Here is a 16,920-nt window from a genome sequence, read left to right as displayed (position 1 = left end):
ATTACCTTTTAAAAAAACAATCACGCAGATCATTTTATTTACTCATTGACAATGAAAACGCTGCTTTAAAACGGCATTTGTTTTAAATTCTAAGCTAAGTTATTCCTTTAAGTGTAAAAAAGTTTGATTTATTGTACAACATTGGATTTGGTCACGTGTGCTGTGTGTTTGCTCTGTGTGCTGGAAGTGGGAGGTGTGAGTGCATGCACTTGGGCATGTTTGCCAGTATCGACAAAATCTATATGTTGTGCCCTAAATCTTAGGGTCAGAGATTTAAAACTGAGCTAGAGATTGAAGATTAAGCTTTCTTGGTGTGGGAATCATACGGGGTCAAGGGTCATTAAATTAAAATATATCAGAACGTGTCACATATAAGATGTTGAAAAAAACACTGGCTAACAAAAGGCCCTTTACAATCTTCATGATTTGACTAACAAATGGCCAGTGCCAGTGGCACTGAAAGTAGTTTGCGGCAGGTGCTGCAGCACCCCCAGATAAACCTGAGCGATTTAAACAAGAGATTGAGTGATAAAGAGGCCCTTTGAATTATTTTATTTTTCAGCCTTTGATCTGTTCATAGTTAACAGAGAAACTGTGTTTGTAAAAATCTTTGTACTTTTATGAAATATGTCTTTCTTTAAATGTATTAAAGATGTTTAGTGAAACTTATTGTGATTCAAATACTGATTGAAAATCCTTATGACAAAGGTTTTTCAAACTTTTTACATTTCATAGCTGCAAAAAACATTTGCTATCACCACTCATCAAAAGTTTTCAAATGATTTAAAGATATATAGCCAACATTTACAGTACACACATGTTCCTTAATGCTTAACAATGATTGGAACAAATAATTTGGGTTTCACTGAAAATGTAAACATGAGAAATTCATTTCACTTCTTGTGACGTGAATAACACAAAAACCTTTCTATTTTGTTGTGTTTTTGAAACAATTCTTTTTTTCGGGTTGACAGTGACACACTTGTGAACACATGGAAGTAGTGTACTGTAGAGCACAGTAGGCAGGTCTAAGGGTATGTTATGCTGTGCCAACACATTTCCAACTATGTTATTCATGTTTTACTCTCGGGATTCATGAGCCTCTACAGAACGACCATGAACCAATAAACCTTGGATGCTACAATACTTTCAGTTAGCAAACAACTTCGAATCAGAAGCCTGGCTAAGTACATTTATATACATTACTAAAAATGGACTGCTATTTATAAGGAGCTCTGAGTTGATCTATGCATTGTCAAGAGCAGAGGTATGAATCACTCAAGTTATTATCACAAATATAATTATTTGTGACTCTTGGAAATAGATACCGCAGCTCTGAAAGCCTCAGGATGCAACAGTGAGCCTGGGTATTCCCAAAACCAGAGCTTTTAGTGACTTTGGGTACTAGTAGCATAAAACTGCAGTATTTATTTTAGCAAAGAGTACGACAGCATATCATACTCTCATCCTGTAGAAAATGTCCATTTTATCTGAGCCTATGTAGAAAAAACACACAGCATCTAAAAACGTCATTACACATTTTAAAGCAACACGCTGGCCATAATGAATTGCCACCACCTCACGAGGGTGGTCTGTTGAGATTTATATTGCTAAAATGTCAAAACAGTGTCTTTATTTGTTTAGAAAATTATGGTGAGGATGTATTTGCACCACACAAAATTCTGAGGCCAAATCTTGTGATCAACTAACCAGTGTGAATGCTGACCACTAAAATAAGAAAAATTGATCCAGGGGAAAGTATGTTGCTGTGTAGATGTTTAAATAAACACCCATTAGCAAGTGTAGCAATTTCCCTTTTCCTAGGTTTCTGGATACAATTACATTGTGAGCTTTACCAACCCGTTCCCTTTCTGTTGTCTCCGCTGTCCTAAATGTTTAAATAAAAAATAAAGTAACATTCTGAGGGTCATTTTCCTTGTGATAGTGGTATTTGTAATTCTTGGAGCACAACCAGTGTGCCTGCAATGTTTATTATAGAGTTTTTGAACCATCGTACAGTATTTCTTATGGTCATCACCTATCTTGTGATTGCATTTGTAATAAACATTTCAAAAGCTGTGGTTCTGTTTTTTAGGCCGAACGAGTCTGACAGATAAACACATGTATGTCTCTAGTGCATCCTTGGGTCTACCTGGGCACCAGAGACATTAACATGTTTTATCTACAAAGGGCTACAACATCAGGGTGGTGTTGTACATTTTAAAGCATGAAATTAAATCAAAAGGTCCCTATCAGACCACCTGTTTCTGGGAAATCTCTTTTATTGCGGTTTTATTAGGCGAACAAAAGCCGGTAGCGTAAAATAAAAATTTAAAGCCATGGCAGTTCGAAGACTCTGTCTAAACCCATAGAGTCTAATATGAGCTCCCTCTTCTCAACCTCCAACCAACCAGTACTTCTATAGCTCCAGTTACCCATATATTTCCCTACTTCTTTGAGCATCACCAGCCCTTGTAGGGTTGGCTTTCCACAGCTATGCACCAGTCCATACCCCTTCTCCATGGGTGGATATATAGGCATGTATCGCGTTCACATGGTCTTGCAATTTTGCTTCGTTCCACCATGATTCCTAAGGCGTGAAACCCACCTGTATTTCAGAAGGTCTGATTCTCCTTGATGCCCAATAATGCTTCTCAGGCACATGTGATTGTGTATGAGTCCCACTGCGTACAGCCCGGACCAGTGGTAGTATATTCTATGAAGGACTTACAATCGTAGAACTCTGGAACTCCTATCAGACCATCAGAGCTCAAAAGCACAATTAATACCTCTTCAGTGGTTGTTCTGTACTTTATTACCATCCAAATGGATTTTTGCTGCATAACGTGTGCCGTGTAGATTATGAACATTTTAAGGATGTAAATCATAATAAGTGTATCAATTGCACTACTAGTACTAATTATTACAACTGGCACACACAAAATTCTGTTACGAAGGGTTTGCACATACACTAAAATATTTACTATGGCTTATTCAGTTCACAGTGAATTTGAACCCCCTATGATTTTTGTGTGTCAAGGTCACTGGCCAGCACCTCCACTATGAAAACTGTTCCAGGGCCACAGGAGTGCGAAGCGCCCCCGCTTCCATTTTAGGAAATGGAGTACAGTCTACTGGTAGCCAGTGAAACAATGAGTGTGCCCCTGTTCATCTGATTCACGTAGCTGGAGCTTGTAAAAGCAGAAGCATGCTGGGATTTGTTCCTTTTCTGTGAGATTTAAACATGAATTTAGCCGAACATGTAGCCCTGCTGTAGTAACTTTTGTTTTCTCTCTACGAAAACATGCTGTGGTCACACGACTGTGTAGATGTCAGTGGCGAAATGTAGTGCATAGAGTGGAGTTCTCCACTTCTCGGTGTTGTTGAGCAGCCACTGGAACAGAGATTTACTATGCTGAAAATGCTATACTGTGCCAGTCCCGTCAGAACTGTGCCACCCTACAGTTACCAGAAGGAGAAGAATTATTTACAGGTTACTAGGAAAGAGTTACTTGGACTGGAGTCATTCGTTTAATTCAAAACCAAATTAGTTAAAAATTAACAGGTTTTCGCAGAACAGCGAAAGTGGAACACCCTAAGGTGAACGAGTTTGTAAATGTTCTTCCGACTCCAACAGCAAGCACTTCTGATTTAACCACTTTGCACAATTGCATTTTGTAAGTCTAGCGTTACCCAAGACCTTTTGATTGTCAGCACATTCTCTGTACATAATATATTTACTTAGAGGAGCTTTCACCCATTCCTCTTCAACCATTGGTCTACTGTTGTGTCATTCACATTTTCTTCAACCCATTACAGCATACACCATGATACAATAGGTCAACCGACTTCAGCCGTCGGCTAACTTCTGCTCTTTCACAAGGAGCACACCTACACACAAAGAAGTTCTTTTCAGTTTCTGGTGCGCTTTCTGACCAAAAAAATGTTTATTTCCATTTTTTTAAAATAACAGTGAGGACCCGGCTTGATTATAATTATATTTCTTTTTTAGGAATCGTTATTTATTGGTATATAAAGGGCATAAGCATTGCATTTGGTGTGCAAGTTATGAATTGTACTCCGAACAATGACTTGAGAATTTCAGTGGTTTTTACGGTTTTAATTTGCAACCATAACTGCACTTTGTGGTTTTAAGGTAAAGTACTGTTTTTTTTATATTCATACATTGAGGTGCTATAAACAAAGCTTACCAGAATTTCACTTTATGCCTTTTGTTTGAGTGAACTTTTGGGGTTTTGTGCTAATAATAGAGCATCCAAGAGTTCTGTGCACTCATCTCTCCGAAGGCAGCTAACTGGCGCTAAACGGCCCTCCGCTGTGCTTAGCGGGGTTGGTAGCAAGGTATGGCTTCGGCTTCTGGTCGTGCAACCCTTTTCAGATGGCCAACCCCTGCCGCAAACAGCTCTTTGGCCATTCACAGTGGGGGGTTGCGGGGCTGGCCACAAGGCTTAGCTTACAGCCAGGCCGTTCACCTAGCAGCTGTGATCAGAACTGGGATGGCCAGCCAATGGACATGCCCAGCAGTGTTACCTACAGGGCCGTCCCCTAAGTTGGCACCCAGCCCTCAGCGGGAGTTCATTCTCAGTTGCACACAGCCTTCAGGCGTGAGCAGGGGGATTTGTCATCCAGCCAGCCCTGAGCCCAGCCCCCCTTCTGCTATGCTGTTGCCTTTCAGTGTATATTACTGTTCTTTCCAAGGGTGTTCCACTAACAATGAGTCCTATTACCTCTTTAGTTTAAAATATGTTCCATTTTAGATTACAACAGGGACAAGCACAATTGGTGGTGGCCAATGACTTTCACACACCTTACACCCCCTGCCCCCATTTCATGGCAGAATGAACCTGTTTTGTATGTAATCTTGAAAAGATGAACTTTGACTCACGCTGAAAAAACTTTGGGGTAAATATTCAACAATAAAGAATTATCAAAGAAAACGTACGGATCTCGAAGCAATGGGCATCCCGGTGTCATCCACTGGCCCGATCCCATCATACTTTATCCAGCGTTTCTCTCCTCTCCGGTCAGTGCCCTGAGTCCAACCCAGTGCCCACTGTTCCTCTCTGGGGCTCGCAGGGGAGTCCCGGCCACTGTCGGTATCCTCAGGGGTACTTCTAGGCCGGGGCTGGCCAGTAACGGGGGGCAAATGACTAGGGAATGTGCCTCCCTGAAGCCACTGGGCAGAAGTGGGTGCTTCGTTCTGGTCGCACACTACAAAAAGAGGGAGAAATTTAGAGCAATACAGTGAGACTGTGAGGAGAAGGGGAAAGATACAAAAGTGAAAAAAGTGGACGGTACATTAAATGAGGGCTGTAGACAGAGCACAAGCAATGAGGAAGGGGAAAGAGAGGGGAGAAACAAAGTAATAAAGCAAGAACCACATAGAGAGAAGGGAGACTGGGCTGGTAAAGAGAAAGGCAGGGGACAGTGTGAACAAGAAATGGATAGACATTAGGGAAGACATTTGTTACAGGGAGTAGGACATGATGAACAGACAGATACATTGCATAAATTAACTGAACCGCAAACACCGAACTACCACTCACTCTCAAGTCCAACAACCACACCTGTAAGGCAGCCCTACTGCAGTAGCGCTATCAGACCAGACTAATAATAGAGCGCACTCTACAGAAATGACATCATCATAACAGGACAGAACTTCTTGCTTGTGATGCAGCTTTGATAACTCTGTCACGCTTCGCATTTCACAATATTGTACTGAAGTAGACAGAACTGTCTGCCTTTTACCTTTACCTCCAGTTCACCTCTTCCACTCAGGAAAGCTAAATCTTAAATATACGGCAGTTAAGGACATTACTGTTACCAACAATAATGTCAATTTTAGATTTCGCATTTATTCAATGGGAAGTCTTGTGCTCTTTTTCATGGCTAATGGACATTTCATTGTCCCCCCCTTTTCTGAATTGTATTTCCTCTCTCAAACCTGTGAAATACATTTTTTGCGTCCTTTTCATTTGAAACACTGATTAACAAGGCTCCCAATGACGCCTCAAACAGTTCACGTAGTACAACACAGAAACTCCCAAACTTACTGGAATGTGAAATGTGTGCTGCCCTTTCAATGCCTCGCGCTCCTCTTTGTTGTTTATAGCTAATTGTAGGTCTTTTGGCCTGGCAGCAAACTGCAGCTTCTGGGACTGACGAAAACCGGGAAGGAAAGGCTTGTGGGGAGAGCAGCAAGGAGAGGTTGGTGGAACTAGTGGCAACAAGAGTGGTGGGGGTGCTGGGGTCCAGAGAGAGCAAACCGGAGTGGGATTGTTAAGAGAAGCACACAAGGGAGACAGCTGGAAACACATGGACTCCCATGGAATGCTTAAACAAAGAGCATCTGTTCATTGCAAGCAGTGTTGAAGATTCAAACTCTTGCCAACAAGTGTTGGGCTTGGATGCTGCAAGTTGTTTTTCTTTGAAGAAGTCTTTTGTATCTCAAGCTCTCTGTGACTCCTCCTCCGCATGTAGATGTACATGGTCGCCAACTCCATTGAGATTGTTTTTCGCCCAACGGGTAAAAGTATGGAGTAGTGTGTGTAAGAAGAATAGTGATCATGCAATTAGAACGAATCAACTTAGACAGAAATATGTCTGTTAAACCACTAGCTTATGGGGAGGAGGATGGGTGCACGTGAATCTACAGCACTACATACAATGAACAAATGTTTATGGGGTAAGTAACATGTTCCAGTGGTAGCATGCTCTTCATAGACTGAAAAACAGTACTCCCCTAAGCGGTGACTAGCCAGTGGGTGGTGCAGAGGGCTAAAACGAGGTCCTGAGGACATCTTGACCGACTCTTCACTGTTCTCTTGATACAACATCCATACAATAATACAGGGAGTGCAGAATTATTAGGCAAATGAGTATTTTGACCACATCATCCTCTTTATGCATGTTGTCTTACTCCAAGCTGTATAGGCTTGAAAGCCTACTACCAATTAAGCATATTAGGTGATGTGCATCTCTGTAATGAGAAGGGGTGTGGTCTAATGACATCAACACCCTATATCAGGTGTGCATAATTATTAGGCAACTTCCTTTCCTTTGGCAAAATGGGTCAAAAGAAGGACTTGACAGGCTCAGAAAAGTCAAAAATAGTGAGATATCATGCAGAGGGATGCAGCACTCTTAAAATTGCAAAGCTTCTGAAGCGTGATCATCGAACAATCAAGCGTTTCATTCAAAATAGTCAACAGGGTCGCAAGAAGCGTGTGGAAAAATCAAGGCGCAAAATAACTGCCCATGAACTGAGAAAAGTCAAGCGTGCAGCTGCCACGATGCCACTTGCCACCAGTTTGGCCATATTTCAGAGCTGCAACATCACTGGAGTGCCCAAAAGCACAAGGTGTGCAATACTCAGAGACATGGCCAAGGTAAGAAAGGCTGAAAGACGACCACCACTGAACAAGACACACAAGCTGAAACGTCAAGACTGGGCCAAGAAATATCTCAAGACTGATTTTTCTAAGGTTTTATGGACTGATGAAATGAGAGTGAGTCTTGATGGGCCAGATGGATGGGCCCGTGGCTGGATTGGTAAAGGGCAGAGAGCTCCAGTCCGACTCAGACGCCAGCAAGGTGGAGGTGGAGTACTGGTTTGGGCTGGTATCATCAAAGATGAGCTTGTGGGGCCTTTTCGGGTTGAGGATGGAGTCAAGCTCAACTCCCAGTCCTACTGCCAGTTCCTGGAAGACACCTTCTTCAAGCAGTGGTACAGGAAGAAGTCTGCATCCTTCAAGAAAAACATGATTTTCATGCAGGACAATGCTCCATCACACGCGTCCAAGTACTCCACAGCGTGGCTGGCAAGAAAGGGTATAAAAGAAGGAAATCTAATGACATGGCCTCCTTGTTCACCTGATCTGAACCCCATTGAGAACCTGTGGTCCATCATCAAATGTGAGATTTACAAGGAGGGAAAACAGTACACCTCTCTGAACAGTGTCTGGGAGGCTGTGGTTGCTGCTGCACGCAATGTTGATGGTGAATAGATCAAAACACTGACAGAATCCATGGATGGCAGGCTTTTGAGTGTCCTTGCAAAGAAAGGTGGCTATATTGGTCACTGATTTGTTTTTGTTTTGTTTTTGAATGTCAGAAATGTATATTTGTGAATGTTGAGATGTTATATTGGTTTCACTGGTAATAATAAATAATTGAAATGGGTATATATTTGTTTTTTGTTAAGTTGCCTAATAATTATGCACAGTAATAGTCACCTGCACACACAGATATCCCCCTAACATAGCTAAAACTAAAAACTACTTCCAAAAATATTCAGCTTTGATATTAATGAGTTTTTTGGGTTCATTGAGAACATGGTTGTTGTTCAATAATAAAATTAATCCTCAAAAATACAACTTGCCTAATAATTCTGCACTCCCTGTATTTAGTAGAAGTATGTGGAGCGCACCAAGTGGCAGCTCTACATATGTCTGCCATAAGTATGTTCCTCAGGAAAGCCATAGTAGCGCCCTCCTTGTGGCTGGAGGGGAAGTAGGTTTCTTTAGCTTTAGCTTAGCAGGTCTAGATGCATTAACACCTGGCAATTCCTGCCTTTAAAATGGTGTGGCCTTTATAAGTTTAAGAGAAAGCTACAAACATCTATTGTGTCTTGCAAAAGGATTTGGTTCTGCCAATGTACTACATGAGAGTATGCTTTACGTCTCGCGCATGGAGGGTACTTTCAGAAATCATGTCAGGTCGTCGGAAGAAGCCTCGGAGCTCAACAATTGGTTAAGATCAAAAGGAGAGACCAGTTTGGTAAAAAAATGTAGGATTCATTCTGAGAAGCACTTTGTCCTTGTGGACTAGGAAAAAGGGCTCCTGGAGAGTGAGGGCCTGCAATTCACTGATGTCTCTATGGGAGGTGAGTGCGATGAGGAAGGTAAGTTTCCAAGAAAGGTACTACAGGGGCATGTATGTATGCGTTCGAAGGGTGGCCCCATTATTTTAGTGAGGACAATGTTAAGGTTCAACCACTTAAGGCCCTCCATAAAGGCTTTGATTTATTTATTTATTGCCATTTAAATCTTGAGCATAAGAAAGGGAGAGGAAACAAAAGAAAAAATAAAGATGTAAAGACAATACAACAACATTGGACGAGTACCCATAAACAAACATTGTGTTGGAGTTGCGGGCCTTTATGCATCACCACTATCGTTTAAACAATGAAGCAGCAGCAGGGTGACACCACTGAGTTTCAAAATACCATGAAAAAACACTGGAACCGTTCGTGCACATGACCCACCTTCTGTGTAGTGCGTACAGCCCTTAAACTACAATGAGACACGACAATGCAATACAACTTAAAGGTATTGGGACGTGTCACAATGCCTCTCCACTCAGGGCGGACTCTCATCATTATTTACTTCCAGTGTCGGGACAAGTGTATCCCACTCAGTAACCATCAGCCCTCCCCTCTATGGAGCCAGGCCCGCGTGATGACATCTAATTATGCCTTGGTCTATTTCAAAAGCTCCCCCAGTCAGCGCTTCACAGCAGGTGTTGCAGTGGCCTTCCATGACATTGCTATCTGTCATTTGAAAGGCAGCGAAGCAACATCAAATAAAGTGTACATGAGCTTGTCCCCCTTGGTCCTTGAATGTATGCCTGACAGACAGAACTCTCCATAAAGGCTTTGATAACAGTGATGCTGAAGCGAGAAGAGTGTTCTCTGGACTGCATGTATGCAGCAATAGCGGCCAAGTGTAGCCTGACTGATGTATAAACAAACCCAGACCTTTGAAGGTGTAGGAGGTAACAAATCATTTCCTGCACTGTAGGGGTGAGTTGATTAATGTTGTTTGAGGTAGAGTAGTGCACAAAACATTTGAACTTAGCAGCGTAGCAGATCTGTGTGGTGGGCCTATGGACTTCTCTGAGTATGCCCATGCACTCCTGAGGCAGCCCAGGGTAACCAAACTCTATGACTTTAGGAGATAGATTGATAGGTTGAGCTGCCTTAAGTCTGGGTGCCTGACCTTGCCATGGTCTTGAGTGAGAAGGTCCGGTCTGTTATGGAGCTTCTCGTAATGGACATTTCGAGCAGGGTTGAGAACCATGGTTGTCTGGGGCTACCAGGATGAGGGATGTTTGCCTCCCCTCCCTGGCCACGTAAGGAATCAATAAAGAGGAGGAAAAGTTTCTGCAAAGATCGCTGACCAATTCATCCACAGAGCATTGCCCATGAAATGGGGATGTGGAAACCTGGTAGCAAAGTTTCGGCATTTTACATTTTTTGCTGAGGTGAAAAGGTCTATGTCTGATGTACACCACCTGTGGTATTAAGGAAGCAGATATTGTGGGTGGAGTTCACACACATGAACTTGTTGCTGTGTCCTGCTGAGCAGATCTGTGAAGCTATTGCCCACTCTCTGTAGGTACTCTGCCAGGAGAAGAATGCTGTGTTGGATGGGCCAGCACCAAATCTGTTTTGCTTGAACCAACAGGGGAGGTGAGTGAGTGCCTCTGCTTCCTCAGATAGAACATGGCAGTCATGTTGACAGTACGCGCCAGAATTATTTTGCTGTGAATCTGAAGGAGAAAGGTTTTGAGAGTTGAATGGCTAACAGCATGTAGTGGTTGATGTGGAGACCCAGTAGATGAAGTGGGCAAATACCTTTGACTGTTATGTTGTGTAGGTGTGCCTCCTACCCGGCTAAGGATACGTCCATGGTAATGGTCACCTGAGGGATCAGGTCTGTGAACAGCCTGTCTGACAACAGGTTATTGTTGTTCCACCATCACAGAGTGATGGGTGCTGGCCCTTACCAACATTAAATCGTTCATGTGACCATCCGCTTGTGATCATCGAGAGGCACTCCTGTAGCTGGCGCATAAAAAGCCTGGGGAGGGCACTACAGAAATGCATAAAGGCCATCATTCCTAGCAAGCGCATAACAGTGCGAACTGAGTTCTGACATAGTGGCTGCAAAAAGAGGCAAGATCTGTTGGACTCCAGTACCCTCTGATGGCTGCTTTTTCCACAACAAAATTGAGGACTGCCACCAAGAATGGCTGAAGCTGAAGTGGTTCCAAGTGAAACTTTGTTGCATTTACTGTGAACCCTATGCTGTGAAGGAGGGAGGCCGAGGTCTACAGGCATTCTGTTCTGCTTGCACTTTTGATCAGCCAGTCGTCGAGGTAGAGGAAACGTGGATTCCCTTCCTTCTTAGGTGGGCAGCTACCACCCCTGTACACTTGGAGAAGACCCTTGGAGCCGTGGTGACTCCAAAGGGCAGCAAATTGAACTGATAGTTTTACCCCTTACCACGAAGCGGAGGTAGCGCTGATAAGCTGAATGTAGACATAGGCATCCTTGAGGTTGGCCATTAAGTCCTCTTGCTGCAGCAGCTTAGTGACATCCTGTAGGGTACCTATGTGGAAGTGTTCAGACAGCATGTATCTATTCAGAGGACCATGGTTGAGGATTGGTCTGAGGGATCCATTCTTCTTGGAGATGAGGAAGTACAGGTAATAGAAGCCTTTGCCCTGGTGTTGTGCATGGCACTGGCTCTATGTTTTTTTTTCTCGACACAAGCACCTAAACCTCCCCCTGAAGAAGTGTGAGATGTTTAGGGCTAAGGGTGTGGGTCCAATGGGTGGAGTCTGATGCGGTGGTAATGAGCTCTAGCCAGTAGTCATGCTAGACGATGGACAACACCTATTGGTTGGAGGCGAGCTTCCAACAAGGAAGAAATCCCACCCCAACAGGTGCTGTGTGATCAGGGGAATGCGGGGCAAGTTAGGGGTAATGCCTATACCCTTACAGCGTTTTTTCTCTAAAACAGCCCTGTGTAAAACCTCTGCCATACTGCTGGTGATATTCCTGTGGTTGCCTCTGGTAGAACTCGGAAGGTCCTGGGGAAGTGGCTTTGGAGCCTCCTCTGAACTGTTGACTCTGAAAGAAGAATCTGCCAGAGGGGACCTGTAAAGCACCCATTGCCTTTGCAGTCCCAGTGTATTTTTTAAATATTTTTCAACCATTATGTCAACCTGAGGTACGTAGAGGTGCTCCCCATCGAATGGCAGGTTGACGAGGTGGTGTTGCACATCCAACTTTGAAAAAGTTATGTATAACCAGGAGTAGCGCTGTAAGATAACTGAGGTGTTAATTTCCTCTACGACAGTATGAGCTGCATCTAAGTCACACCCAATGCTGGCATTAGAGATGACCTTGTCTTCCTCTACCAACTCTTCCACCCTTTTACGGTACTGATCATGGAGATGGTGCAACAGCCCCTCCATCCAATCTCAATGAGCTCTGACATACCTAGAAAGGAGGCCTACTTAACAGGCCATGCACCAATCCGAGGCCACACCTACAGCTACCCTTTCATGCAGCACTGAATCACTTACTTTTCTTCTCAGGAGGTGGCACTTCCACAGTGGCCTGGGCTGCTACTAATTTTCTAGCAGTGGTGACCACTAATGAGTCAGGTGGGACATGATGCAAGATTTGACTGGCTCTTTTAATGTGTCAGAGATGGATTTGATTATCCCCTTGAGCATTGGAAGGTACTGCACAGAACCACAGTTTCTCCTGCAGGAAGTCCTCTTCTTCAGGTGCGGTGTACATATCCACCTTATGGTAGACAGCCTTGTGTTGGATGATGCTGTGGTAGGGCGTAGTGCCATGTAGGTGTGAGGCCCCAACAGGCATATCTTTTAAATCAGGGTCTGTGTCAGGGTCCACATCGTAGTCCTCCCAGGGGTCTCGAGTATCAGGGTCCACATCGTAGTCCTCCCAGGGGTCTCTTGAAGCACCAAGGTATACAAGTAGAAAATCCTTTGGTTTTGAATAAGGACTTAGGCTACCGGTGTTGAACTAAGACCCGGGGATCTTTGAAGATAGAGCATAGGACATGGGGAAGGAGGAGGTGTAGGAGGTGGAGGTGAAGCTGGTGATGTATGAGGAGGAGAAGATTTGTCCTTAGACCCCTTGTGGGGTAAAATCGACCCATGATTGTCTGATGGCTGGACTTCCTCAGTGGCCACCTTGCGTTTCTGGGGCAGGATGTTGTCTGATGCCAGAAGTTTTCCTGTGGATGATTGGATGACAATTTGTCTTTGTCTCTCATCGAGCTCATGCTGAGGCATCTCAGGGATAGGGCGATCCTAACGTTGACAGTGTCAGGCTTAAGTGTTGATGATGGCTTGTGCCCTGACATTGGTTTGGGCATTGAGGGTGACTTTGGCACCAACTGCTGCTTCAACTGTGAGGGCAGATGTTTCCTGGGGGCCTTCGCCTTTGAAGGTACTGCTGATTGGACGGCTTGATGCTGATGTGCATCTTGGGGGCTGAAGCCTTCGATGATCGAGGGCTTTGGCTGACCCTGTCCTTGGCTCCAAGGCCTTGATTTACTGTCGGCAAGCACTTGAGAGCGGTAGTGCGTCAGAGTGTGGCGGCGGTTTTGGCACTGAGCTTGAAGTCGTCCCTTGGAAGGGTGGTGCTCAGCTCTGATATGCAGCTGCTAATAAGGGATGGTGGGCACTGACAGTGCTTACACATGTCGTGGACTTCACACGTGATTGGGAGATGACTGAGGTAAATGGAGCCTCCTCGGATTATTTTTGCTCTTCCTGGAAGAACTCCTCTCCGGACTCTGAGGCATCTGAGTCGATGTATTCAGGGCTGAGCTGGTGGTGGGAGCTTAAGAAACTCACCCAACACACCCTCCTGCTCTTCCTCAGCACCCAGGGAATCAGCTTCATCGAAGATGTCCGGCATCTCCAACATTGACTATGCAGTTCAGTTTTGTGCCCTCTGTCTATCTAAGTGCTAATGTAAGGTGTTCTTGCTGCAGAAAGCAAAGCAGCAGTCACAGCGGCTCTTGTTGTGATCCAGCGAAAGACCCAAGTGGCAGACAGTGAGGCGGTCGGCCCACGGAGAGTGACACTAAGGGTACCTGTATTGTTAGACCTTCATTCTCTAAAGGAAGCTCAGAGCATGCTGTGGCCGAAGGGTTTTGAGAACCGAGAGGCCTGGATGCTTGTTGTCGATGAGACCAAAGGATGTAACCGGTGCCACAAGTTGAAAAACGAGTCTTCTCGATATGGGATTGAAGTGAGTGGAGTCTAGGCTGTGGCGAGTACCTTCAGACTTGTCTAGACTGGGAGCAAGCTGATTCAGGTCGAAGCCCGATGGTGGAGAAAAATAGTTCAACAATGGAGTCGGTAACCATGCATGTCTACATCCAGACAAGGAGTCACCTAGACCCTGTGACTTGAAGAACTTCTTCAAAGAAAAACAACTTACTTGATTCAAACACTAAATGGCAGGAGTATGCAGAGAATGTGTGTCTACAGCCAGGCATGCCATGTTATGAACAAGTAGTTCCAAAAAACGAGCAGAGCAAGCACAGAAGCCAGCCAATCAAAGAGATGGTAAACAGGCTATGCTCCAGGGGAAAGACAAACACAAGTTGGACAGGATGAAACAAGGGAAGTCATTAAATAGAAAGGAAGCAAATGAGAGTTACTGGAAAGCTAATAATACTAGGCAATCCGTGGATCCGTGACATCTTGCAGTGTCTGGTAAGATCGACCTAAAAAGGGATGGCCAATTAAAGCTCCAGCTTCTATGTAAACTGAGAAAACACTCATACCCCACTATTACTGTTACAGGTTTTATTAGAGAAAACACATCACTTAAGTCATGGTGCCTCTGCACTCACTCTATCTTGAAACAATACTTATTGTCATTTAGACAGCGATCATGACATGTAGCAAGGAAATCCTCACCACCCTCGCAGTCTACCTGGCGTAAAGTGCTCATCACATCCAGAGGATTGCGCACTCCATACAGCATTCCACACCTTGAAGCATGGAGAAAATACAGAAAAGAACTATCCAACAATCCTTCCCCTGAATGTGTCCCAAAACTGTGGAACACACAAGCAGTTGCACTTTGCTAACCTGAAATTGTGAACATATTAGGAAAGAACTCCTGCCTCGCCTCTTAAGGATGCACATAGCAAACAAAGAACACTCCTCCACGCCATCCAATGAGCTGTAAAACAGTGTTTTTAAAAGTATACCGCAGCAGTGTCCAACTGAGGTTTAGGAAATCCCAATCCATGCCAGATTTTCAGAATAAGCATTGACTATGTGGCTTAGTTCATTTAGATTGGCTTTATCTGATTTTTTAAAATACATTTGATATCCTGAAATGTATAAAATGAACACTCTGGCACACAAAGTGCACAACTTAAAAAGTGACACAAATATACACACACAGCCACTCCCTTGAGAGGCAAACACAACCATTCCGCCGCTAGTCCACACACATGTTCATAGCCTGGTGCACAACTCACTAAAAGCTCATCTCTTGAGTCAGTTCTACTGTTAACTAAAATCATTTTCCTCAAAGAACAAATCAGAAGGTTCTACTGCACAATGTTACCCCTGCCCATATTTTCGAGAAGCCACCTCTATTGCCTGTCTTAATCCAGGGCTTATAAAAAGGCATACATCACTCAACAGGATCATTTCTGGACAAGAAGGGACTCATTTAGAGCTGGTTCGTAATGGAAACTTCTCTCCTTTCTGAAGGAAATGCAAAATCTGGAAGAAAACAAATGGTGGCATTTTTCTTCAATACATTATCCCTATTCTGTGGTAAAATCTCCTCCAGATGTTACACCTTATCTAGAATGTTTTATTATGACCCAAAATGAACCCAGGCCACAACCCCCCAGCAATGGCTAGTAAAATAACCAACCATATGCTCACGTAGCCACTTTAGCTAAATATGGACAAATTTCCTACTTAGCAGATCAAGTCAATTTACTTCAAAGAGCATCTATCAAACAACTTGTTTGATAATTACACCAGCTAGATCTCTAGCATTCAGGTTTTAGGGAGGGTATGGTTATCCTACTGCTGTACTTAGCACGATCCAGAGCCAGTCTTGTCTGTTCAGTTCCAAGAGGTCACTTATTGGCAAATGTTGCCATCTGTAAAACACCCTCCTAACATTTCAACAATAGATTCACTGGTTAATGCCCAGATATATTTCAGTACATGCTTCTAGAGACTATGTGCACCCATTAACACAATTTTGTGCTGCCACCAACAAATTATTACACAACCAAAAACACAATAGTGCAACACACATGGACAGCCAGACCTATAATTGTCGACAAGATGACTTCTGGCTCATGTCCCCGCTGAGGGAGTAGAGCTTACGTCTCAAAGTATACCTGACCTCAGAACAAGTCTGCGGAGTGAATGAGTCAATTAGGAAAGGAACAGATGTGCCAGAGGGAGGAGACAGCTTTCCACTTTTTGTCCTGAATGGACACCAGTGAAACTATCTTCCTAACGTGGAGACTAATTCAGTTACGTAAGGAAAAAGGGGAGAGCAGTCTGTGCCACAGAAAAGGTTTGGGAAATGCTGGAAGATAATCTGATTGGGAGGCACTTGGCCAAGACAAACAATGGCAAGACTTCATCACAACACTAAACAGGGAACTCCCCTTAAATTAGAATGCTAGTATATCCTGACGATGGCAGGCAACACATATCTACATGATATATTAAGAGACCAAGGGGGTCATTCCGACCCTGGGACCACGGAAGCACCGCCAACAGGCTCCATTCGGAGCTAGCTTCCTTGTTGCAGGGCCTTTCCCGCCGGGCCGGCGGGCGCTCTTTTGGCGGTTGCCCGCCGGCCCAGCGGGAAAGCCAGAATGGCCGCCGCGGTCTTTTGACCGCGGAGAGGCCATATGGCGGTAACCGCGTGGCAATGACCGCCCAAGTCTCAAAGTGGCTCACCTTAGGATAAAGGTACCAATAGGTCTCACTAAAGCAGCACTCAAAAGTGTTTTCAGACACTGAAAACGAATGCAATAGAGTTTACCTCCGGATGGATACATGATG

The 16,920-nt window shown here is 44.1% G+C and overlaps 1 protein-coding gene across 10 annotated transcripts in view; it reads right to left on the bottom strand.

Moving 5' to 3' along the window:
- SORBS3 (sorbin and SH3 domain containing 3) overlaps nucleotides 1-16,920 on the bottom strand; it is a 293,967-nt gene that overhangs the window by 148,514 nt on the left and 128,533 nt on the right. For all 10 annotated transcript variants that reach the window (XM_069214033.1, XM_069214036.1, XM_069214035.1 and 7 more), the window contains one exon: nucleotides 4,964-5,232. In XM_069214033.1, coding sequence (XP_069070134.1) covers nucleotides 4,964-5,232 — 269 coding nt within the window. The remainder of the gene's footprint in view (nucleotides 1-4,963; nucleotides 5,233-16,920) is intronic.

This window comes from Pleurodeles waltl, chromosome 11 (genome assembly GCF_031143425.1).
Source record: "Pleurodeles waltl isolate 20211129_DDA chromosome 11, aPleWal1.hap1.20221129, whole genome shotgun sequence".
In the NCBI taxonomy this organism is placed as follows: domain Eukaryota; kingdom Metazoa; phylum Chordata; class Amphibia; order Caudata; family Salamandridae; genus Pleurodeles; species Pleurodeles waltl.
Note: the sequence above shows the minus strand (reverse complement) of the source record. Positions and strands in the feature narration are given on the sequence as shown.